We start from the raw sequence: 25,252 nt of genomic DNA, 5'->3' as shown, positions 1-25,252 counted from the left end.
AATATAGCAAGAGCCTTCCCTCATTCCAGCTTCCAACTATCAGAAACTAGAGTCGATGTGGTCTATCCAATGCAGTTTTCTGAATCAGCACCCCAAATAACCAAACCAAATCTAAAGTTGGCCAAAAACCGATTTGTAACCTGTTTGGTACTCATTTTGGAGAGTGGTCCCTAGTCAAAGTGGTCTCTGGTCAGAGTGGTACCCGGTCAGAGTGGTCCCTGGTCAAAGTCAGAGTGGTCTCGGGTCAGAGTGGTCCCCAGTCAGAGTGGTCCCCAGTCAAAGTGTTCCCTGGTCAGAGTGGTCCCTGGTCAAGGTGATCTCTGGTCAAAGTGGTCTCTGGTCAGAGTGATCCCTGGTCAAGTTGATCTCTGGTCAAAGTGGTCTCCGGTCAAAGTGGTCACTGGTCAAAGTAGGCCCCGGTAAGAGTGGTCCCCGGTCAGAGTGGTCCCCGGCAGAGTGGTCCCAGGCCAGAGTGGTCCCCGGTCAGAGTGGTCCCCGGTCAGAGTGGTCCCCGGTCAGAGTGGTCCCCGGTCAAGTGATCTCAAGTCAGAGTGGTCCCTGGTCAGAGTGGTCCCCGGTCAAAGTGGTCCCCACTAAGAGTGGTCCCTGGTCAGAGTGGTCCCCAGCAGAGTGGTCCCTGATCAGAGTGGTCCCTGGTCAAAGTGGTCCCCGGTCAAAAAATATTGGGAACCACTTCCTTAGAGTCACTTTCAGTTGGAACTATTATAAGACAGATGTACACATGCACACATACAATGCTGCTATCCCATTAGAAAGGACATAGCAATTAAATGTCGACAGTCAGGATTTGTACTGTAGCCACACTTTTTGTACGCTGATTGGTAGAAATTCAAGTAATAGCAACATTTTGCAACTAACCCTTAAGTACATTCATTATGAGAAGAGAGAGCCTTGTATGGCCAACTTACAACAGAAGGAGTCTGTTCTCCATGCTTCAATCTGAGCTCCCGCTGTCTGACATGCAGTTGTGTAGGCTTGAAGGCTTTGACAGAGGTGTTCTTGAGCCCCAGCTGCCCACATGTCATACAGGCAGTTAGCAAAGTAGTCTTCGGGACTCACAAGTGAGTGGCAGTCTGCAAAGGGGCCTGACTCAGACTTGATCATTCCACAAGAACTTGCGTCCTCATAGCTCTTTACTTCATCTGGATGCATGTCAGGCCGTTCTTTAATACAGTCATTAGAGCAACTGATGCCAGCTACAGGGATGTTCCAGGATGCCCCAAAGGTAGCCACATTTTGTGCCTGAGTTCTGTTGGGCATCATGAAATCATCACTCTCATCACCATTGAAGTTGCCAGCCAGCCCACGCACCTTTCTCTGGTAGGTGATGGGAACAGAGACATGGACATAGGAGGCAGTGTCATAAATGATAGTGAATCCATCAGAGGACTGGACAATTATATTGTTTCCTTCCTGCGTGATCCAGACTTTCTCATTTTTTATATTCGCTGGCAAACTATGAAACTCTCCGTTCACCTAGACCATAAACAAAACAAAACAAAATCATCATAATTAACAACAACAGAAATAATATCCATGGGGAATTCGTTTTCATCACTTTGGATGTAAATATTTGTTTATTTGGTTCTCACATCTGAGAATGGAAGAAAATCCACAGTTTTCTCTCTAGTGGATGAAGTTATGAGAGCATTTGCACATTTTCAGTAAATATTCATGTTGTGGGAATTTTGCTGAAAACTTTTTACTATGGCAAAATATGTATATTTCACAAAATACAATATTTTGTAGAAACATTACATTATATACAAAATACAATGTTTTAGTTCCAAATATATTTTATATAACATAATATTCCTATGCATAAATTTACAAAATTGGATGTTTTTAGAGACGTAAGTGCCGAATTCCAATTGCCATGGGCATATCATATATACTAGAGTATAAACCAACCTGAATATAAACTGAGGCACCTAATTTTACCACAAAAAAACCCTGGGAAAACATATTGACTCAAATATAAGCCAAGGGTGAGAAATGCAGCAGCTACTGGTAAATTTCAAAATAAAAATAGATACCAATAAAATTACATTAATTAAGGCATCAGTAAGTTAAATGTTTTTGAATATTTACTTAAAAGTGAAATTTAAGATAAAACTGTCCAACTGTGAATAAACAATTATTCTAACCTTCTTGAATGTAAATGTGCTTACGTATCCTTCCAATAATAATAAAGAGAGTAAAATAGTAAATGTAATAAAATAATAATAGAGTAAAATAATGTAAATGTAATAATAACAATAATAATAGTGTAAGATAATAAATGCATAAATGTAATAAAATAATAATTAAGTAAAATAATGTAAATGTAATAATAACAATAATAAATTAAGTAAAATAATAATAGAGTTAAATAATAAATTTAATGATAATATTAGAATAAAATAATAAATGTAATAATAAATAGAGTTAAATAATAAATGTAATAATAGAGTTAAATAATAAATTTAATGATAATATTAGAGTAAAATAATAAATGTAATAACAATAGATAATAATAAATGGAATAATAATAAATAGAGTAAAATAACAACAACAACAGAGTAAAATTATAAATGAATTTGACTCAAGTATAAGCAGGGGGGTCTTTTTCAGCCTAAAAAAGGGCTGAAAAACTTGGCTTACACTTGAGTATATACGGTAATTCACTTTTAATGATGCAAGCTGTGGTTGTTTCCAACTTAATGCTGGAAAAATGAGGAAATTAATGAAAATGAATTTGGCAGATTCATCCAACATAACTTACCATAGCTTTCCATTTCATTCCCCTCTCCAAGACAATAGTAGTACCATTTATGTAGATCACAACAGATTTTATTAGCGTTAAAGAACCAGCATCAATTTTTTCGTCATACTCCACCAAGACAGAGAATGTCACTAGTTGGGGATCCTCCTCACTAAAAATTTGGGACAAGACAAAGGTCCCGGTGCCACGGAAGCCAAAACTTCTTCCATCAAAAGAAATATAATGAAGGCCTCCATATGTTGTTGTTGTTCCATGCCCGACAGGATAGCAATCCTGGATGCCATTCTCAACCTTGCACTCCTCATCATCTCCACAGGAGAACTGGTGACAGTCAATGACACCATGGTCCTTGCACTGGCATTTCTCCTGGCAAGAAGTGTGTGGATAGAACTCCTCTCCACTCTTGTAATACCTGCCCTGGTAGACACAGCCACATTCTGTAAGCGGGACACAGTTATCACCACTGAGGACGAATCCAGAATCACAGAAGCATCCTTCTGTACAGGGAGCATCACATCTTTTACCAGTGAAGTGGCTATGACATGTGGCAGGGCAGGCGGGTCCACAGATTTCATAATGGGAGTGAGGAGGACAGGAAAGGCCTGGGAAGAAAGAATGAAAATAATTTTTCCAGATCATTGCAGAGAACACAAAATACATGTCCTCACCAGGGCAGATGAGATTAGATTAGGGTCTCAAGTGGAGAAAAAGTCTACCTAACATAATCACACCTAGAGGTACAAAGTTTTTTTTTTAAACAGCAGTATGGTATAACCATCTCTATTAACATATACCAGAACTGTCTGATATATAGAATCATAGAGTTGGAAGAGACCTCGTGGGCCATCCAGTCCAACCCTCTGCCAAGAAGCAGGAAAATCATATTCAAAACACCCAACAGATGGCCATCCAGCCTCAGTTTAAAAGCTTCCAAAGAAGGAGCCTCCACCACACTCCGGGGAAGAGAGTTCCACTGCTGAACAGCTCTCACAGTCAGGAAGTTCTTCCTAATGTTCAGGTGGAATTTCCTTTCCTGTATTTTGAAGCCATTGCTCTGTGTCCTAGTCTCCAGGGCAGCAGAAAATAAGCTTGCTTCCTCCATCCTATGACTTCCCCTCACATATTTATATATGGCTATCATATCTCTTCTCAGCCTTCTCTTCATGCCCAGCTTTTTAAGCCACTCCTCATAGGGCTTGTTCGCTAGACCCTTGATCATTTTAGTTGCCCTCCTCTGGACACATTCCATCTTGTGAACATCTCACTTCAATTGTGGTGCCTCCCACAAGGATGGTAAAACATAAAAATATCCGGGCATCCCTAGGGCCACCTCCTTGCAGACAGTCAGTTCTCTCACACCAGAAGCGACTCGCAGTTTCTCAAGTCACTCCTGACATGAAAAAATAACATATATAGAGCCTTCAATGTGTCTTGCAAGAGGAAGGTATTTTACAAGGACTTTAAGCTCCTGCAAAGTTGGAATCTCATAGGTATCCAAAGTCCAATGCAGTTAAACTGCATTATGAAACTGCATTATATTGAAGTGGTGTAATGGGTTAAACCCTTGTGCCAGCAGGACTGAAGACTGACAAGTGCGGTTTGAATGCGGGGAGAGCACAGATGAGCTCCCTCTGTCAGCTCCAGCTCCCCATGCGGAGACCTGGAAGAAGCCTCCTACAATGATAGTAAAACATCAAAACATCTGGGCGTCCTCAGGGCAACATCCTTGCAGACGGTCACACCAGAAGCAACTTGCAGTTTCTCAAGTCGCTCTTGACATGAAAAGAAATAAATAAATATTGATGTATAGATGGGGCTGAAATAGCCTTAATATTCATTCATTTTTCAGGAAAAAGTGTCCACCATTGAATATTCTTGTACTGAACTCCAGGAGATTCATGTTATTTTGTTAAAGCATGTGTATGACATTCATTACAACAATGTTTCTCAACCTTCCTAATGCCGTGACACCTTAATACAGTTCCTCATGTTGTGGTGACCCCACAATCATAAAATTCTTTTCGTTGCTACTTTACAGCTGTAATTTTGCATATCTGATATGCAGGGTGTATTTTCATTCACTGGACCAAACTGGCCACAAAAACCCAATACGCCCAAATTTGAATACTGGTGGGGTTCGGGGATTGATTTTGTCATTTGGGAGTTGTTGCTGAGATTTATAGTTCACCTACAAACAAAGAGCATTCTGAACTCCACCAATGATGGAATTGAACCAAACTTGGCACACAGAACTCCTATGACCAACAGAAAATACTGGAAGGGTGTGGTGGGCATTGACCTTGAGTTTCGGAGTTGTAGTTCACCTACATCCAGGTAGAGCACAGTGGACTCAAACAATGATGGATCTGATGGATCAAACTTAGCATGAGTACTCAATATGCCCAAATGTGAACACTAGTGGAGTTCAAGGAAAATACACCTTGACATTTGGGAGTTGTAGCTGCTGGGATTTATAGTTCACCTACAACCAAAGAGCATTCTGAACCCCACCAATGATAGAATTGGGCCAAAATTCCCACACAGAACCCCCATGACCAACAGAAAATAATGTGTTTTCTGATGGTCTTTGGTGACCCCTCTGACACCCCGTGCTGACCCCTTGAAAGCAACACTTACTGCAAGTAGAAGCTGATCTCCACTCTCCAATCTGAATGCCCTGAGTTTGGCAATCTATTTCGTAGGTACTGATGGCACTACAGAAAACATTGCGAAAACCTTTGTGAAGGCAAGTATCATAGACACAGTCCTCAAAGTAGTAGGTTGGGGAAATGAAGGCATTACACTGCTTGAATGGTCCGTCCTTTCTGATGAGGAGACCACAGTAATGTTCACTCCCGTAAATTTGTTTCTGAGTTTCACTGCACACTGGGCAGTTATTGGAGCAGCCTTCTGAGCACTGAGGAGACCCTTTCAGCTTCCAGCTATTTGCAAATTGGATTGCATTGCTTGCTTGAGTACCATCCTTCATAGTGAAATCATCACTGGGATCTCGATCAGCATTACCACAGAGTCCGCAGATAGATTCAGCATAACTGTTGGGAATAATGACTCTGGCATAGCTATACCAGTCAAAGCTAACTCTGAGATCAAAGTCTGTTTTGATGAAACCATGGACACCACTGATGTAGATCTTCAGTTTATTTTCATAGGAGAATGGTAGGTTCACAGAAACGCCATTGACCTAGAAAACATAAGAAATACCACCAAGGGTTTTTAGGGAATCCAGAAAACAAGCACATGGTTCAATTATAATTGATTGCATGACAAATGAGAAATGTATGTGTTCCTCCATAAAAACAATTTTCCTCTGCTGGCCTAAACTAGAAATGAGAATGCGATCTTAGTCTTAATGAGCCACAATTAGCACAGTGGGTTAAACTGCCAGCTACAGAAAATCTTGCCAGCTGGAAGGTTGGCAGTTCAAGCTGCAGGTTGGGGTGAGCTCCCGCTGTCATCCCCAGCTTCTGCTTTCCTAGCAGTTCAAAAGTAGCAATGTGAGTAGATAAATAGGTATTGCTTTGGCAGGGAGGTAAAAGGCGCCCTTGAAGACATGCCGGCAATTTGATCAGGAAGGCATCCATGGACAACAGACTCCTCGGCATGGAAAAAAATGGAACAACAGCATCTCCCTATGGCCGTGTCGAGCACAGCCCCCAGATGCCGGAAATGACCAAGAGGGAAGCCTTGCCTTTGTCTATGTATTGTCTGTCTTTGTTAATTGTATAATGGCATTGAATGTTTGCCAAATATGTATTCTGTAATCCGCTCTGAGTCAAAAGATAGAGAAGAATATAAATAAAGTATATTATTATTATTATTATTATTATTATTATTAGAAACACAACAAGATGAGTCCACTCTGCTGGCTGTTGTATTGGATCACATGTTGAACACTTCCCAAGTGTCTAGGACTGTGTGATGTATCAGCTAATAATGCGTGCAGATCCCAGTAAGGTGGCCTTCTGCAGCTGGCAGATGGTAATTTTGTCAGTGCTGATTGTGTTTAAGTGCAGGCCAAGGTCTTTAGGCACTGCACCCAGTGTGCCGATCACCACTGGGACCACCTTGACTGGCTTGGGCCAGAGTCATTGCATTATTATTATTATCATTATTATCATTATTATCATCATCATCATCATCATCATCATCATCATCCTCATTACAGAAAGTTTATGAAGAATTTGCCTGCTTCTCTTCCAATATTTTCTACTGCATTCTCGCTAGCCCTCACATTCCTTTTTATGCTTTACAAACAGGGCTAGCTGTATCATTAGTGTTATGAGGTGGGTAAAGCATAGCCTCCCCAATGCTTTGGATTGAAAGTCTCATTAACCCAATTCCACATTTAATGGTGTGGAATACTAGAAATTGCACTTTCCCCATTCCTGTTGCAAGCTAAGGAAGTCATGTTGAGTGGCAAATATTCATTGTTTGTTTGTTTGTTTCGATGTCAGGAGCGATTTAAGAAACTGCAAGTCGCTTTGGGTGTAAGAGAATTGGCCATCTGCAAAGACGTTGCCCATGGGACGACCATATGTTTGATGTTTCACCACCCTTGTGGGAGGCTTCTTTCATGTCCCCACATGGGGAGCTGGAGCTGACAGAGGGAGCTCATCCACAATCTACCCAGATTTGAACATCCGACCTGTCAAGTCTTCAGTCCTGCCAGCACAAGGGTTTAACCCATTGTGCCACTGGGCGTTCCATATTCACTGGTGAGGAAAGATCATTGACCATTGTATTCCTTTGGAGGGTAGAGAAGTGTATTCTCAGATACCAGCCTTGCCACCTGTGCAAGTTAATCTGCTACTCTTAGGCAAGGTGGTAGATGCTATCTTCATAGCAAAGTTGGGGTATAAATCTGCAACCATTGTGGTCAGCTGTCGGTAGCATGACAGATGCGGGGAGGGGAACTATTATGCTTCTGGTCGAAAAATATACCAGAACAAACTGTTTCCACTACTCCCCACCCCCATAAAAGAAAACAGTCCAGTACAGTGAATCTGACTCAAGCATCCCTACCTGAACCCTTTGCGGATCCTCTTGGCTCAAGCTGATTGTCATGTTGTAGACCTCCAGAGTCACCACTTTGGTGAAGGACACGGCCTTGCTTCCTCGGTTGTTATTCTCTACTGTGACCAAAAATGGGGTGTGCCTGGGATTGTTAGTGCAAAGTCCTGCCATTTGATAAACACAGGTCCCCATGAAATCAAATTTCTTTCCATCAAAGGTTGTGTAATGAGGGTCCCCAGATGCGGTACAAGAGGTGTAGGTGACTTCATGACAGCCCAGAACCCCATTGGCCATGACACACTTTTCATTCCTCTTGCATGAAGACCTTATGCATGCAGCCCGACCTAATCGGGGCTCACATCTGCAGCGGGTACGACAGTCATCTCCCCAAAACTCTTCCAATGGACCATATTTCACGCCTTGGTAAGTGCAGCTACAGCTCATCACTGGGACACATGCCTCATCACTGCGGACATAGCCCTCATCACACTGGCAGCTTTCTTCACAGGGCAGATTGCACTTGGAAGGATCAGTTCGGTTAGAACAAGTAGCCGGGCAGGCATTTCCACAGGCCTCATAGTGGCTGTTCTCAGGGCAGGATAATGGGACTGGAACTGGTGAGGCGGATGGAGCTGAAAGATACATTAATCATAATTAAAATGTCAGAAGCACTCTCATTAGTCAGCCTTCCCAATTGAGATGCACCAAATCTTAATTTAGAATACACTGCTCAAGAATTTGTCAATGCAGATTAAGGCCCAGCCTTAGGCAGCAAAGTATGTGGGACAGGGGAGCAGACAGAGCTTTATGTCATAGGTCAGTGGTTCTCAACCTCAGATGTTTTGGGCTTCAGCTCCCAGAAACAGCTGGTAAACTGGCTGGGATTTCTGGGAGTTGTAGCCCAAAACACCTGGGGAACCACAGGTTGAGAACCACTGCCCTAGGTGATCTCTTCTATGCCACCAGTGTGCTGTCCTTGAGTGCACTGGGGGACAGACAATGTCCTATCACCAAAATAGATGCAAGATCCAACACTCACTCTACTTAACTCAATGTGAATCAGAATCATGTTGGTGTTATTCACATGCAAAGGCCATTTACATATTTTGACTGTTGTGCAACAGACATATTAAGTTCATGGTTGCATCATGTAATCCCCAGGTTTAACCATTTCAGATCTCACTTTGTGTTAGTAACTGCTATTGCAATGAATGAAATGTAGATAAAGATAAGAGCCGCTACTGAAGTAGAAACAACTATGTCTGAAGTCAGTTAATTGGTTGATAAGAAGCAAGTTGGCCAGCAAATTGCACTGATACTGCAATTCCTTAAAATAAATAATATTTTGATCTGCAAATTCTACCAGGCCAAGAAGTCAAGATAATTACATGTGTAAGGCTACTGTCTAGATTTATGCACAGTGTGAGAATATTTACCAACTGAGCCAAAAGGTGGTGGCGCAAATCCAAATCCTTCATAATTTCTGGTACCAAAGAGGAAGACAGCAAAAGAAGCTTCAGGATGTTTTAGCAAGGCAGATCTGCTGGTGGTGGGCCACCTGCTTTCTCCCCATGAATACTGTACGCCAGGAATCTCTCTCCATTGAATGTCCGAAATAGCTGGGTTATCCCTAGTAATGCGACTGGTTTCAGAGCTTTTAGCTATGATGGCGATATAGTTCTCAAACTTGGACATTCCATCAACATAGTAGGACAGGCCATAGCTTTTTATGGGTGGGATGTTGATGAGGAATGGATCGTAGCCTCTATTTCCTGACTTGATGCCAGTGAAGAAGAAAAAGACCTGGATTCCAGCATTAGCAGACACATAAAAGGCTTGTGGGTATTGGATTTCAAACTGGCTTACCTCCCCAGCCACCATGTCTTGAAAGCTTTTCAGATTTCCTGATTGATAATGTATACGGGTGGCTTGGGACGCAACCACGTATACAAGATCAACACTGCCTTGGAAAAACACAGGAGGAACAATGAAAGTGGTGCCCCAGCTAGGGACTGGTAGGAGCTGTTCAGAGACATGGTCACAATAATAGTTTTGCTGCACACAAACATGCCCACTCAGGACTGCCACAGGTGCCGATGACTCAATCCTGACACCAGACAGATCATCGGAGCTTTGCAGCTGGAGAGCCTGGAAAGCGCCAAGGTTAACTGTGAGCTTGCTGCCTGCACTGTAGGTCTTTCCATCAAAGACCACGTTCCCTTTCAGATGAATATCAACTCTTGTTGGAATCTGCCAAGCTATGACAGCAAATTCTTTTAAGTAGCCTGTTGATCGGGTTCCAGCTGGAGTAATGATATAATAATCTGTGCCAAGTTGGTGGACTGGGTATACAGTTGTAGTGGCAACCGAAAATAACTTTCTGTCCATTGAGACAACAGAAATGTCCTTCTCAGCCTGGATCAGAACAGAATTATCAAATGTGCCACTGCCTATCATCTCTTCCGTCACTGGGATTTCTATGGGTACAGTCTGGCCTTCTTCAATCAAGTAACTTTTCCGGGTAGCACTTTTGGTCAATGTAACAGTTACTATGGTGGAACTGCTGTAACCAGTGAGGAACAGCTGCAATTTTGTTTCAGAGGGCCATCTTGTCTCAAAATTTTCCATGAAAGCTGTGATGAATTGTTTCCCCTGGAATACTGCTCTGCCAGAATCTGAAAGAAAGAAAAGGGATGTGAAAAAACCAACGTATGGGAATCTTTTTTTCCAGATATTTATATGGATTTAAAAGTAGAAGAACTGTTTTCCCCTTATATTCCCCTGGGAGTGCTGCAGGTTAATCTGCTGAGCTGAACTTGCTGACCAAAATGTTGGTGGTTCAAATGCGGGGAACAGGGTGAGCTCCCGCTGTTAGGCCCAGCTTCTGCCAACCTAGCACTTTAAAAACATGCAAATGTAAATAGATCAAAAGGTATCATTCTGGTGGGAACAGTGCTTCATGCAGTCATGCCAGCTACATGACCTTGGAGGCGTCTACGGACAACGCCAGCTCTTCAGCTTAGAAATGGAAATGAGCACCACCCGCCAGAGTCGGACATTACTAGACTTAATGTCAGGGGAAACTTTTATCATTATCATACTTTATATATAGCATCATCAATACCCCCTCCCTCCCCCCGTTTTGCTTCTTGTCTTTCTCCCCTCTCCCAATTTACAATTTCTCTCTATTCCAGTTTTTTTCAATATTGTATACAAAAGGGAAACCAATAAGCATGAAAGTGTTGACTGTGACGTTTCAGTGTTGGCCTTGGAGTTTGGGAGACCAGTGTCTGAATCCTTGCTTGTTCATGGAAACCCACTAGTGACCTTGGTGAAGTCACACTTTCAGCCTCAGAGGAAGTAAGTGGAAAATCTCTTCCAACAAAATCTTTTAAAAAAATATCCTGTATGCAGTCATCATATGTCACAGTCAATGTGAAGGCACATAACAGGCGATTCTACATGTCCAATGTTCACCATTAGCCACATACTGGAAGTTGTGCCAATCAATTTTAGCAAAAACCAACAAAAAATCTGGGTTTATGGCTGCTTTGGAGGGACTGAGTAATGGTTAAAGTTACTCCACAGCTCATATGGTTTTGATATTAATTTCTGAAAATGTAAACATCACAATCATCTTCATTTTAAAAAGGAGAGGGGATATTGGCTTTGGGGGTCAGAGAAAGGGTGGGGCTGTGTGCAACCTGTGAGCTACCTTTTCCCTACATGTGCCTTAAAGGTCCAGACTAGGACACTCTTCTACATCCTCCAATATGTATCCTCCAACACAGTGGTTCTCAACTTCTGGGTCCCCAGATGTTTTGGCCTTCAGCTCCCAGAAATCCTAACAACTGGTAAACTGGGGTTTCTGGGAGTTGTAGGTCAAAACACCTGGGGACCCACAGGTCAAGAACCACTGCTGCAACATGTGGCCAGCCTTATGTAGCTTCACTGGAGACTTCATCAGGAAAATATGTTAAAACCACAGAAATGAAGAAAAGTATTTTGGATATTATTTCTGTTGTTAGTTGACATCATCTAGAGCAGGGGTGTCAAATTCATTTTCATCAAGACCACATAAGCCTTATGGTTTCCTTCAACAGGCCATTGAATTCACAAACAGAGAATCCATGGATACAGAGGACCATTTTTTTTAACTTAATGGTCAGTGTTCTTTAGTTTTCACCCAGTTTGGGTCCACAGATGGTACTGAGTGACAACTCCCATCACTTTTGATTCTCCACCATGTGGTCTGGAAATAATGGAAATTGCAACCCAACACCCAACTTGTGGCTCTGAGGTAGAGGAATGGTTAAGGCACATTTTAATGTCAGACATCATATCCATAAGCCTTGTATCTAATTTCAAAGCCCACTATCTTGGCTAAACTAAACTGAACAAACTGAAGCTTTGCAAATTTTACTGTATGACATTTCCCATAAACTCTAATCACAATGTCTAATGATAAGGAATATAGGAATTGTGGTCCAGCATCTGGAGGACCACCTAAAATGACATGGCAGGCCCGATTTGGCCCATGAGCCTTTAGTTTGACATATGTGGTCTAAAACAGGCATGGGCAAACTTGGGCCCTCCAGATGTTTTGGACTTCAACTCCCACAATTTCTAACTGTGGAGCCTCCGGTGGCGCAGTGGGTTAAACCCCTGTGCCGGCAGGACTGAAGACCGACAGGTTGCAGGTTCGAATCCAGGAAGAGGCAGATGAGCTCCCTCTATCAGCCCCAGCTCCTCATGCGGGGACATGAGAGAAGCCTCCCACAAGGATGATAAAACATCAAATCATCCGGGCTTCCCCTGGGCAATGTCCTTGCAGACGGCCAATTCTCTCACACCAGAAGTGACTTGCAGTTTCTCAAGTCACTCCTGACATGACAAAAAAATAAATAAATTCTTAACCACCTCAGGCTCTTTCCTTTTCTCCCTCAGCTGCTTAAGTGTGATCATTTACTAAATGAAATAATCTTCAATGCAATCATTTCCTAAACCAGATTACCTTTATCAAATAAAAGATATATACGTTAAGCCACGGAGGCTTACATACCCTAAAAGCACGCCCAGTGTTTATTTTAAAAAATTTAATTTATTACATCTGGCCCAGCCATAAGGTTTTAAACTCTCTGTGTTATTGTTTATATGTGAGTTATATTAATTGTACTGTTTTATTTGCTTGCTATTTTGTTTTTACTGATGTGTTGTTGGGCTTGGTCTCATGTAAGCCACCCCGAGTCCCCTTGGGGAGATGGTGGTATAAAGTTTATTATTATTATTATTATTATTATTATTATTATTATTATTATAGCACCAGATACTATAGTTTCCTGGAAACTAAGCAGAATTGGTACTTGAACTGGAAACTACCCAGTTTAAGAAGCAGGACATTTAAGAAGTAGTAAACATAGGATTATATATTAAGAGGAAGGGTCGCCATAAGTCATATCATGACTTCAAAGCACATACACAAAAAGATACAGAAGAAATGAAACTCACTAAACTATCTTCTGATAGGTTCTTGTGGGTTTTTTCGGGCTATATGGCCATGTTCTAGAGGCATTTCTCCTGACATTTCGCCTGCATCTATGGCAAGCATCCTCAGAGGTAGATGCAGGCGAAATAGATGCAGGCGAAACGTCAGGAGAAATGCCTCTAGAACATGGCTCTATAGCCCGAAAAAACCCACAAGAACCTAGTGATTCCAGCCATGAAAGCCTTCGACAATATATCTTCTGATATTTTGAAGGACTGAATAACATTGTTATCATGTATTCCTATTCTGACACGCGCTGGGCCTATAATAATTGACCTTTGAAATAGGACGTGCACCTTGTGCCCAGCGGGAAGCCAGGGTGCCTCGAAAGAGGCCCTTAAGGATTTTCCTGTAGAGATGGTCTTTAGAGTCTTTAATGATGTAACAAAGTCCTTTATTATTGAACAAATTAAACAGATATTTCTCAAATCTTCAATGAGTCAAACAAATGCTTCAAGGCTTTGAATCAACTGGTGGCTTCCTTAATCTTGTCCACAAGGGACAGGCAACTGTCTTCATTAACTGTTCCTTAACTTTAGAGGAAAACCCTTTTTTAACCTCTCCCAGGCTGACTGTAATCTAATCCCTACTGATGTGGGTTCTACTATTGGATTCAAACCGCATCTTGAGCACTGAGTAGACCTACCAGTAAAGGCTTGCAGATTCTCCAGCTGGAGTTCTCTGGGTCTGTAAAGCCGTTTTCCCTCTGGAATTTCTTAGAGACTTTAGGGCTGTTTCCCTCAGATGCTGTAAGGCTGAGAGGCTGTGAGCTCTCTGCCAGAGCTTTGGGACTGTTTTCCCCTGGAATGTCCCTGGAATTCCCTGGACTTCAGTTTCCCTGGAAGGTCTTAAGAAATGAAGCTTTTGTGCAGGTGAAGCTTGTCCACGTCCTCTAACTTAGCTTTCCTCACTAAGACTATCTAAAAATGGCCCCTCTTTCCTTCCCAACTCCCTGGGAGAAGGGGCGGATCCAAACTTAAGAATGATAGACAGGAGGCTTGCCCTAGGAAGCCTGCAAACCAAAGGAAACCACCTTTTTGCAGAATCCCTGAAACTTTGGAATGCATGCAAACACTTAATAGAAAGAAAATAAAGTTGAAGCTCCTGTTAGAGACGTACCAGCACAATTCCTATTTACAAACGAAGGGATCAATAAATGTGTCAATCCAAGGAGGAGCTGCATAGTCAGCTGTCTAAGCTGACAAAACCCATCGAGTTGCTGAGGTTTTGTGTGCTAGTCTTCCCTCACAATTCTTGCAGCAATAGAGAAACCAAATCAAATAAGAAAGAACAACAGGCTTCCTCTTTTGGGAAAAAGAAGGAAGTGAGAGCCTGGATTTGTCATTGTGGTTCTCCTGTTCCCCAAAAAATGTGAGCGGTCAGCATAATACAAAATATGCACCCAACTGTTGCAAGATGTGGTAGCCACCAGTGGGTGTTGCAGTGTGCATGTGTGTCGCAGATGCTCCTACACTCAGGATCTACACTGCCATATGATCCAGTTCAAAGCAGATAATCTGGATTTTATATAGCAGCATACATTTTATATGGAATTTATATGTAGAGGGGGCCTCAGGCTCGATTTACACTGCCACATAATCCAGATTAAGATTATCATATCAGTTAATCTAGATTATCTGCTTTGAAATGGATTATATGAAGTTGGATCTACACTGCTACATAAAATCCAGATTATCTGCTTTGAACTGGATAATATATTATCCAGTTCAAAGCAGATAATGTGGATTATCCAATCGGATAATCTGGATTATATGGCAGTGTAGATTGAGCCTGAGGCTCCTTCTACACTGCCATATAATCCAGATTATCAAATTGGATAATACACATTATTTGCTTTGAACTGGATTATATGAGTCTACACTGCCATATAATCCAATTCAAAACAGATAATTTGCATTTTATGTGGAAGCGTAGAAGCCAGGCATGTAGCCAGGAAAGGGGGGGGGGCTTGAGGGGCTTCAGCCCCCCCCCCCCGAAATTCTCATGGTGGTTCGCGAAAAGGCCTTACTGGTGCATTATTTAAACTGTTATGTTTATTCATATCATGATCTGATCACCATACTCAATATACCCCATATGCATGGGGGTATTGGGGTAACGATACAAAAGGTTTGCTAGGGTAGACCCTCTTTCACTCAGGCTCAGCCCCCCCCCCCAACAAACTCAGCCCCCCCCCCCCCCGAATCGAAATCCTGGTTACGGGCCTGGTAGAAGGGGTCACAGTGTACACTACTATGCAATCCAGTTCAAAGCAGATAATCTGGATTTTATAAGGCTGTATAGAAGGGGTCACAGTGTACACTACTGTGCAATCCAGTTCAAAGCAGATAATCTGGATTTTATAGGGCAGTGTAGATGGGGCCAGAGACACTTGGTCCTTTGGCCCAATATTAGGGGGGACCTCAGAATTAAGTGGCAGAATCATATTTCAGTTCCTTTTCTAATGTGTATACTAGACAGTCATCCTAAAGAGTAAACGGGGAGTTGAGACATCTTCCATCTCAGTTTACTCACTCATTAGTAGCATTAAGCCAGCCAAAATGTGTAGCATCCTCATTCTTGCCATGGCTGCAAAACAAATAATTTAGCATAAAATAAAATGAAAAAAATCGGTATTTTTGTTTACGGTTGCACATATATGTAATATCCAAAGCAGAGTTTAGGATATTGTTTTAAAAGGATTTCATTAGCATAACATTGCAAAAACACTACACATACCCCACCACAATTTGAGAAATTGTAGGAAAAATAACACCTTGATAAATCCATGGTTTTTAAAATAATCATTCCTGTTTTTTTAAAGTATATCTAAACAATTTTAAATGTTTGAAATTCCTCCAGAAGGCCTCCAAAAACAACCTGTCTTTCCAAAAAACCAAGAAACTCATAATGTTATTCATCACAACATTTGCAAAAGGAACATTATTATATTTAGCCAGCAAAATTACAATCACCAGCATTAACTGTTGTAACAATTTCTGCCAAGCTTTCTTTCTCTTATTATACCTGGTGTTTGACTAATATGGATATTTTTGGAAGGAGACTCTGCCCCCTTCCACACTGCCCTATATCCCAGGATCTTATCCCAGATTATCTGCTTATCTCAGATTATTTGGCAGTGGAGACTCATATAATCCAGTTCAAAGCAGACAACCTGAGATTAGGTTCTGGGATATAGGGCAGTATAGAAGGGGCCACTGTCGCTATGCCAGTTGCATAATATCAACAAGAAAAGGCTTCCCCAGCATGAAGACCCATCATTGGCAAGTCTGATCTTCTTAAAAGTCAGTTTCCTTCATCTGAAATAAAGAAAGGAGGCAAAGATCAAATATTGTTGGAGCTCAAGCATGATTTCATTACCTTACCCACCACATGAACAACACTGAGGATCCGGCTTTTAGCCTGCCACTTTTGGACTCTCACTTGCTGAGGTGTTCCTGTATCTCTGTAGATCTTAGAAAACTATTTCTTGATTTAAGGCATCGCCGTGCTGGCTGACATTTGAACAGGGGATGGGTCGGAGATGTCTGTGCCTTGGTCCTTTCATTATTGGCTGCTACTTCCCAGTGGATGTCAGGTGGTGCAATAATTTCCTCAGTGGTGTAGAGTGTAGACATCCTGCGATAATGTGGCATGTCTCATTATGAGACACAACCACTGTTTTAGCGTAGTGAGATGTGTTCCACACTGGGAATGTGTACTTAGCAGCAGAGTAGCAAAGCACAACGGCAGATGTCTTCACTGTATCTGGTTGTGATCCCAAGGTTGTGCCAGCCAGCTTTCATACTATATTGTTTCTAGCACCCACTTTTTGCTTGATATTCAAGCAGTGCTTCTTATAGGTCAGAGAACGATCCAGGGTAACTCCCAGGTATTTTGGTGTGCTGCAATGCTCCAGTGGGATTCCTTCCTAGTTAATCCTCAGAGCTTGAGATGCTTGTCTGGTCTTAAGATGAAAAGCACACATCTGTGTTTTAGATGGATTAGGAATCAGCTGGTTTTCCCTGTAATAGGCAGTAAGAGCATCTAGAGCAGGAGTCCTCAAACTTTTTAAACAGAGGGCAAGGTCACAGTCCCTCAAACTGTTGGAGGGACGTATTATAATTGGAAAAAAAAAACATGAATTCCTATGCACACTGCACATATCTTATTTGTAGTGCAAAATACACTTAAAAGCAATACAATAATTAAAATGAAAAACAATTTTAACAAATATAAACTTATTAGTATTTCAATGGGAAGTGTGGGCCTGCTTTTGGCTGATGAGATAGGATTGTTGTTGTTGTTGTTGTGTGCTTTCAAGTCATTTCAGACTTAGGTTGACCCTGAGCGAGGGCCGGGTTAATGACCTTGGAGGGCCGTATCTGGCCCCAGGGCCTTAGTTTGAGGACCCCTGACCTAGAGCTTTGGAGAACTTCCGTTCAACCATTTCCAAGCTTCCTGCTTGGGCGGTGATGGCACAATCATCAGCATAGATGAAACTCTGTCCAGAACCTCAAGCCATGGCTGATACTGAATGAAAGACTCCCTCCAGTGCACACAGAAGACTGGGTGATTTGAAAGGCACTGAACAGACTGAGCTCTGGCACCACTAGATGCAGAGCCAACCTTAAGAAATGGGGCCACAAAGTGGAGTCCATGACATGCGAGTGTGGAGAAGAGCAAACCACAGACCACCTATTACAATGCAGCCTGAGCCCTGCCACATGCACAATGGAGGACCTTCTCACAGCAACATCAGAGGCACTCCAACTGGTCAAAGGACATTTAGTATAATGCCAAGTTTTTAAACTCTGTTTTTTTTTTTGGAAATACATTACAACTGTATCCTTGGTTCGCTTCTGATACGATAAACAACAACACTGAAATTTCAGACTAGCCCAAAGCATCATGGTCCAAGTATCACATTAAAATGGCTATGGTAAAAAAAAGAAGTGGTGATCTACCTAGATCACGTAGAGGGGATTTTGTTACATTTTTGTATGGCAATATTGCTGGTACTTTAAATAAAAACCTGTTAGACAGGAAGAGAAATAGAAATACCTATTTACACTTGGGGGAGTGCTCTCTCCCAAACTGCATTCAATTCCCAAACTACGTAATTTCATTTTGCCATCCTATACAGAAATTCACCATCACATCATGTAACAGTTGTGCACATACAAAAGACAGTAAAGCCAAGGAAAAGAGGGAAGGAAGCAAACTCCAACTTTGTTGCGGGGAAGAGGAATGATGGGACACTGCTAAGAAATAAATCATTAATAGAAAAAGGCAGAGTTGTGATTTCAAACATTGGAACAATTGCAACATGGAATACAGCAGAGGTATGCTGTATTTAGTAGTGCCTGGTTTGGCTTTATCCTTTAATTGCAATCTCTCTATCTGTGTGGGCTTGTTCTCCAGATGTGAATTAAAGAGTGCGGAAGAAGGGCAAGATACAAGCATTATAAACAATCCAAATATTTAAAATCCAAAGGGTTGTTGTAAGTTTTTTGAACTGTATAGCCGTGATTCAGAAGCATTCTCTCCTGACGTTTCACCTGCATCTATGGCAGGCCTCCTCAGAGGTTGTGAGGAGGCCTGCCATAGATGCAGGTGAAACGTCAGGAGAGAATGCTTCTGGATCATGGCCATACAGCCCGAAAAACTTACAACAACCCAGTGATTCCGGCCATGAAAGCCTTAGACAATACATTAAAATTCAACGGCTTGTCTTACCTTCTACCGGAGAATAGATCTTGGCCTGGCAAAGAAGAACTGGGCTAGCTCACTCCATCTGCCTTTCTCCCTTGGCTGCTTATTCCTCTTTTATAGGGATGAAGAATTAAGGGCTTGTTCGACGGACCTGACCAGGAAGCTCTGAGGTTATTGCCAGATAAATAGAAGAGGCCCCAACTGGAATGGACTACTCAGAGGGGTGGGGGAGCAGACTCAGCAAATTGTATTTCCTGCTAGACTCTGATTGTTGAATCGATCTGCCCTCAGAGCTTTGGCCCTACCTGGCTGTTTCAGAAAGGAGAAGCTGCCTTTCTGGTGGCTACAAGTTCTTGTTTGACATTTCTCTGATATCAGACAAGCTCGGCTGCAATGGTTTTCCTCAGTATGAATTCAAAACAATCTTGACAGATTAGAGAGATGGGCCAAAACTAACAAAATGAAGTTCAACAGTGACAAATGCAAGATACTCCACTTTGGCAGAAAAAATGAAATGCAAAGATACAGAATGGGGGACGCCTGGCTCGAGAGCAGTACGTGTGAAAAAGATCTTGGAGTCCTCGTGGACAACAAGTTAAACATAAGCCAACAATGTGATGTGGCAGCAAAAAAAGCCAATGGGATTTTGGCCTGCATCAATAGGAGCATAGTGTCTAGATCTAAGGAAGTAATGCTACCCCTCTATTCTGCTTTGGTTAGACCACATCTGGAATACTGTGTCCAATTCTGGGCACCACAATTCAAGAGAGATATTGACAAGCTGGAATGTGTCCAGAGGAGGGCGACTAAAATGATCAAGGGTCTGGAGAACAAGCCCTATGAGGAGCGGCTTAGGGAACTGGGCATGTTTAGCCTGAAGAAGAGAAGGCTGAGAGGAGATATGATAGCCATGTATAAATATGTGAGAGGAAGCCACAGGGAGGAGGGAGCAAGCTTGTTTTCTGCTTCCTTGGAGACTAGGACGCGGAACAATGGCTTCAAACTACAAGAGAGGAGATTCCATCTGAACATTAGGAAGAACTTCCTGACTGTGAGAGCCGTTCAGCAGTGGAACTCTCTGCCCCGGAGTGTGGTGGAGGCTCCTTCTTTGGAAACTTTTAAGCAGAGGCTGGATGGCCACTTGTCAGGAGTGATTTGAATGCAATATTCCTGCTTCTTGGCAGGGGGTTGGACTGGATGGCCCATGAGGTCTCTTCCAACTCTTTGATTCTATGATTCTATGATTCTATGATTCTATGTATCAGGGATATTTGGACAAATGGGGTATTGCGCATGTAACCAAACAACTTTGCAAACCAATAGGAAAGGGCAAGGTATACAGTTGGCCCTCCATATTTGCAGGTTTAACTTTTGCAAATTTGATTATCCATGTACTTAATTTATATGTTCTCTCTAAGAATCCCAGTGTCCTCCTGTGCAACTCTGTGGTCAACCTCCACCAGATGTTGACCAAGGAACTGTGTTAGGATCTAGGGTGCATCCAGACAGCCCCTTTATTAAAGTAACTCACACAATAAAAAAGGGGCTGTCCAGATGATGTCCTGGACAATCCCAAATTAATTCGCCACAAACCAGGAAACCCCTTGTTTGTAGCAAATTAAGTAGATAATGGGTTTATTCCGCACCTTCTTGGAAGTCAGGGGATAAACCCAATATTTCCAATTCTGGATTGCAGAATACTGCAGTCCAGACACCATTACTACAGTTTTCCGCACTAAATTAGTCCAGAAAATTGTGAGAAACCCCACCCCTCTCCCCCACAGCCCCCAAACCACTTTGAAAAAGTAAGGAAAACTCTCCTCTCCCCCCCCCCCCCCAAATTCTCCTGGAGTTTTATTTCTATGCACTGGGAGACCTCCGGCTACAGTCTACTGGAGGCTGGGTAAGTTTTCCTTACTTTTCAAAGGGGTTGGGGGGCTGTGGGGGAGGGGGGGCCTCCAGATGTTCTCGTGGGCCAGTCCCACAAGAGTATCTGGACACCCACCTCAGAAAGCATGCACTTTCTGGGGTGGTTGTAGATAGCTCCCCAGGAACATCCATGTTTATCTTGGGATAAAAGGCTGCCTGGAACTGCCCCTAGATATCACAAGAAATGTGTTCTCAAAAGGAACATTTAGGGTTTTTTTCACTTTCTTGGAGACCCCATACTCCTAACTCCCGTGTATAACTTCCTGTAGACCAGGCATAGGCAATTTTTTTTGTCTTGGGGCTGCATTGTGGGCCTGACCAGGAGGGCTGGGCCAGGCACACGCTGAGTGGGGTGGGCTTGGGAGGGAGAGAATCTGGGAGAGGATGGGGCCAGGGAGGGGCAGGGCCTGGACCATCCTCAGGTTGTTCTCCCAGCATAACTACAGGGCTGCTCGCCCTATCCTTATGCCAGGAGAAAGATGGTACATGTGCCCACTCCCCCCAGTCCCTTTTCCCATCCTCCTCCCCCAATCCTTGGACTGTCCTCTTGACATTGTGCTGGGAGGATGGCGAGAAAGGTGGTAGTTGAGAGTGCTCCAGAGGGCTCTCAGCTGACAGGTGCCTTCTTATCCATGGCATAAAGATGTGACCCCTCAGACCATCCTTATGCTGGGAGGAGGTTGAGACACATGGTGGCTGAGAGCACTCCAAAGGGCTTTCAGCTGCTACATGTCTTCTTCTCCCATCTTTTTGAAATAAGAACAGAGGTCCTACTGGCCAGTCGAAAGATCGAACAGGACATAGGAATACAGCCTGAGATGGATGGGGTTACACTCTCCCTGAAGACTCAGTTTCGCAGCTTGGGGGTGATCCTGGATTAATCGCTGAGCCTGGAACCTCAGGTCTCGGTGGTGGCCAGGAAAGCCTTTGTACAACTAAAACTTGTGTGCCAGCTGCGCCCATACCTTGGGAAGTCTGATCTGGCCCCAGAAAGACTGGAGGAAATGAGGTAAAACAGTTCCCTCCACTTTCCCCTGCTTTCCTTCTGTCCGCCTGATGAGGTCCTTAGTTGAAAACATGGTCTAATCCCAAAGCATGCCCATCCCAAAATAGATCAGTTGATTAAAATACCACCACATCACTACACAATCCTTCTTGTTCTGTATGCTTCTGCTAAAGCTTGAAAATTTACTTGTTTGTACAACAGTTCTCAGAAGGCTTCTAAAACTGGTCCCAGTTGGACTCTTGATGGGGTCTTGCATGGCAGCAAATGTCATTATGCAAGAATTTGCACTTTCTTGGAGTTTGTGTAAGGGTGATATTCTGTTAGTTCAGAGTTCAAATAGTTGCAAAAGAGGTTCCAAAAGTTTCGTTCTTAGTGGTGGGTGGGGAGTTAGATCAGTTGTTTTGCCATCAGAATGTGCAGAGTTGTTAATTCTAGTATGTTAAGCAATGAATGAAACAAATCTCAACCCCCAAACATAACTTTATAGCAACCATGTTTAATGCATAGCTAATTCCTATGCTCTTTTGAGCAGTTCAGGTCTGTTTTACCAAACTTTTGTAATCATGCATCTCCATCAAGGAAATATACTAAACGGATGAATGTTGAGAGTGCTATAGCACAATAGCTTTCCTGCTACAGTACGTACATTTTAGACTTTGGACAACATACCAGGTTTCCCCCTGCTTTTGTTTGCGCAAACTAAAATGCAGAGCATTTCTATTCTATTGCTCCAGTGATTTGTGTAGCAACCGGGTCAACTCCAGAGCATGATGTGGTTTGTAGGATGTTTCTCATTTCACTTGATTACAACATCAGGGTTTGTGAAATAGCTTTAAACAAAAGTTGGTGTAGCTTCAGGGAATTGCAGAATGGGGTGAAGATTTTGAGAAACTTGAAGGCCCCATCTGCACAGGACAAACAGTAACACTAAGGACCTCATCCCACGATGCCCACCCCCAAAGGTTTGGGGGCTAGAGGAAGCCTGCAATGTGACTTGAGTGGCCCCGCGAGCTGCGCACCCACACTCCTCCTTCCAGTGCGATGGGAAGGGTGGAGAAATCGCTACAGGGCATATGGCACTACATCACTTCTCCCCCACCAGATGGGGGAAACACAAAAAGAGCGCTATAAAGAGAGAAAATTGCAGAAAATTTACCTTTATCATGGACACTGCCAGTGATGTAGAAAATTAGAGTGGCTGACGCAGGATGCTGCAAACATGGCGAAGGGGGGGAGGGGGTCAAAAGGGACCTGGCCAGCCATGTGTTGTTTAAAGGACACATTGGTGTCCATAACATTGGACAAAAGAAGCAGAGACCAGCATAAAATTGCTTTTAAAAACCCCATCTGATGAGGTCCCTAGACAGCAAACACCCATGAAAGCATGCAAAAGAAAGCCCTTAATGCACACCAGTGCTCTGTGATTTGTTGAAACCACTATATGGGACTCAAACTCGTTCCTGGACTTTCTATGTAATCATCTGCACATCAAAAATACATTCTTCAGTACTGGTTGGAAACTGACTCAAGTGGTCAGTGTAGATATATCCTAAGTTATCTGTGGTCCAATTTAATGAATGAGATCAAACTCCAACTTGCTTGAGCAGCATCTTAGAAGCAAACACATTTTCCTGCTGATGTTTCATTTGTTTTTGTGCAATAGGGGTGTATGTCTCTGGCAGCAGTAATAACCCTTTAACGGGGCCAGCGTGCTTATTACTCAACCATAGTGTGCTGTCAATTTAAAAAATAATTTTCAAATGTATTTTATATTATAGTATATTATTGGATATTATACTATTTTATAGTATAGGAGCCCCCAATGGTGCAGCAAGTTAAACTGCTGAGCTGCTGAACTTGCTGACTGAAACATTGGTGGTTCGAATCTGGGGAGTGGGGTGAGCTCCCACTGTTAGCCCCAGCTTCTGCCAACCTAGCAGTTCAAAAACATGCAAATGTAAGTAGATCAACAGGCACCGCTTCGGCAGAAAGGTAACGGCACTCCATACAGTCATGCCAGCCACATAACCTTGGAGGCGTCTATGGACAACACCAGCTCTTTGGCTTAGAAATGGAGATGTGCACCACCCCCCAGAGTCAGACTCGACTAGACTTAATGTTAAGGGGAAACCTTTACCTTTACCTATATTATTTATATTACAAGGGACATACATCCAAACAGAATGCTTTTGCAAATGTATCTTCTTTTAGAAGGGCGACTTACAGCTTTCTTGGACTTAAAAACACCATAACTTGAAGTTGACAACAATAAAAACAGAACTCCTGCCTTCATCCAAACAGACAGGCATAGGACTGTGCTGACAAACTTAAAATTTACATTCCCCAGTATCCACCAAGGAATTTTCTTATGATAAACACAATTTTTTACATATATATAGCACAATAATATGGATGTTAAGGTACCATATTATAAATGCTTAACAACTTATGTATTACAGTTTTCCCCTTTCATTGGCATGAATTCCAAGAATTCAGTTTTGTTGCACGGACTGAAGTAGCAACAGGGAAATAATGAAAAGTTCATTTCCAGTAAATATTGTGGTTTATAAGCTGTTTCATAATGGACAAAGTTGGCACATTCTCTATTCTGTGGCTTTGCTCCTATTTCGTAAAACAAATTGAAATTTTATATTATAGTATTGTATATTGCATGTGGCACTATATATAGGCAATATACAGTTTAACCCACTGGTGGCACAGCGGATTAAACCCCTGAGCTGCTGAAATTGGTGACTGAAAGATTGGCGATTTGAATCCGGGGAATGGGGTGAACTCCTGCTGTTAGGTCCAGCTTCTGCTAATCAAGCAGTTCGAAAACATGCACCTGTGAGTAGATCAATAGGTACCACCTCAATGGGAGCCAAGCACCTCTCCTTTAGAGTAGAAACAGGTAGAAGCCTCCTTAAAGTTTGGGCCTGCCTTCAGCTGAGCATCTCTCCTCTAGAGTAAGAAACAACTGTAAGAACTTGCCTCCTAGTCTTGGAAAGAGTGTGTGTGGTGTCCAGAGAAATTGTACATGCCTGCTTGCAGCTGAGTGCCTCTTCTCTAAAGTTGAAACAGCCTAAATAAATGCCTAAAATGTTGAGAAGGGGATCCTGGAAGCCCCCCCCCCCCCCCCCATAATGGGTTGATAGAAAATGGATCTTTCAGCATGCCAGAGTAAAAACAGATATCTGCACTCCTGAATTTGGGAAGCTCCCAAAAAACAGATCAGCGC

General features: G+C 42.6%; 1 protein-coding gene across 1 annotated transcript in view; it reads right to left on the bottom strand.

Annotated features, from left to right (window-relative positions):
* LOC137095643 (IgGFc-binding protein-like) overlaps positions 1-19,441 on the bottom strand; it is a 30,033-nt gene extending 10,592 nt beyond the window's left edge. The window contains exons 1-7 of the mRNA XM_067462402.1: positions 19,104-19,441; positions 15,900-15,953; positions 9,256-10,494; positions 7,793-8,451; positions 5,423-5,987; positions 2,786-3,387; positions 930-1,497 (exon numbers count right to left, since the gene is read on the bottom strand). Coding sequence (XP_067318503.1) covers positions 930-1,497; positions 2,786-3,387; positions 5,423-5,987; positions 7,793-8,451; positions 9,256-10,494; positions 15,900-15,951 — 3,685 coding nt within the window. The 5' untranslated portion in view covers positions 15,952-15,953; positions 19,104-19,441. The remainder of the gene's footprint in view (positions 1-929; positions 1,498-2,785; positions 3,388-5,422; positions 5,988-7,792; positions 8,452-9,255; positions 10,495-15,899; positions 15,954-19,103) is intronic.
* Between the last annotated feature and the right edge of the window lie 5,811 nt (positions 19,442-25,252).

The sequence above is a fragment of the Anolis sagrei genome, chromosome Y, assembly GCF_037176765.1.
Source record: "Anolis sagrei isolate rAnoSag1 chromosome Y, rAnoSag1.mat, whole genome shotgun sequence".
Classification (NCBI taxonomy): Eukaryota; Metazoa; Chordata; class Lepidosauria; order Squamata; family Dactyloidae; genus Anolis; species Anolis sagrei.
This window is presented reverse-complemented; position numbering and strand designations above follow the sequence as displayed.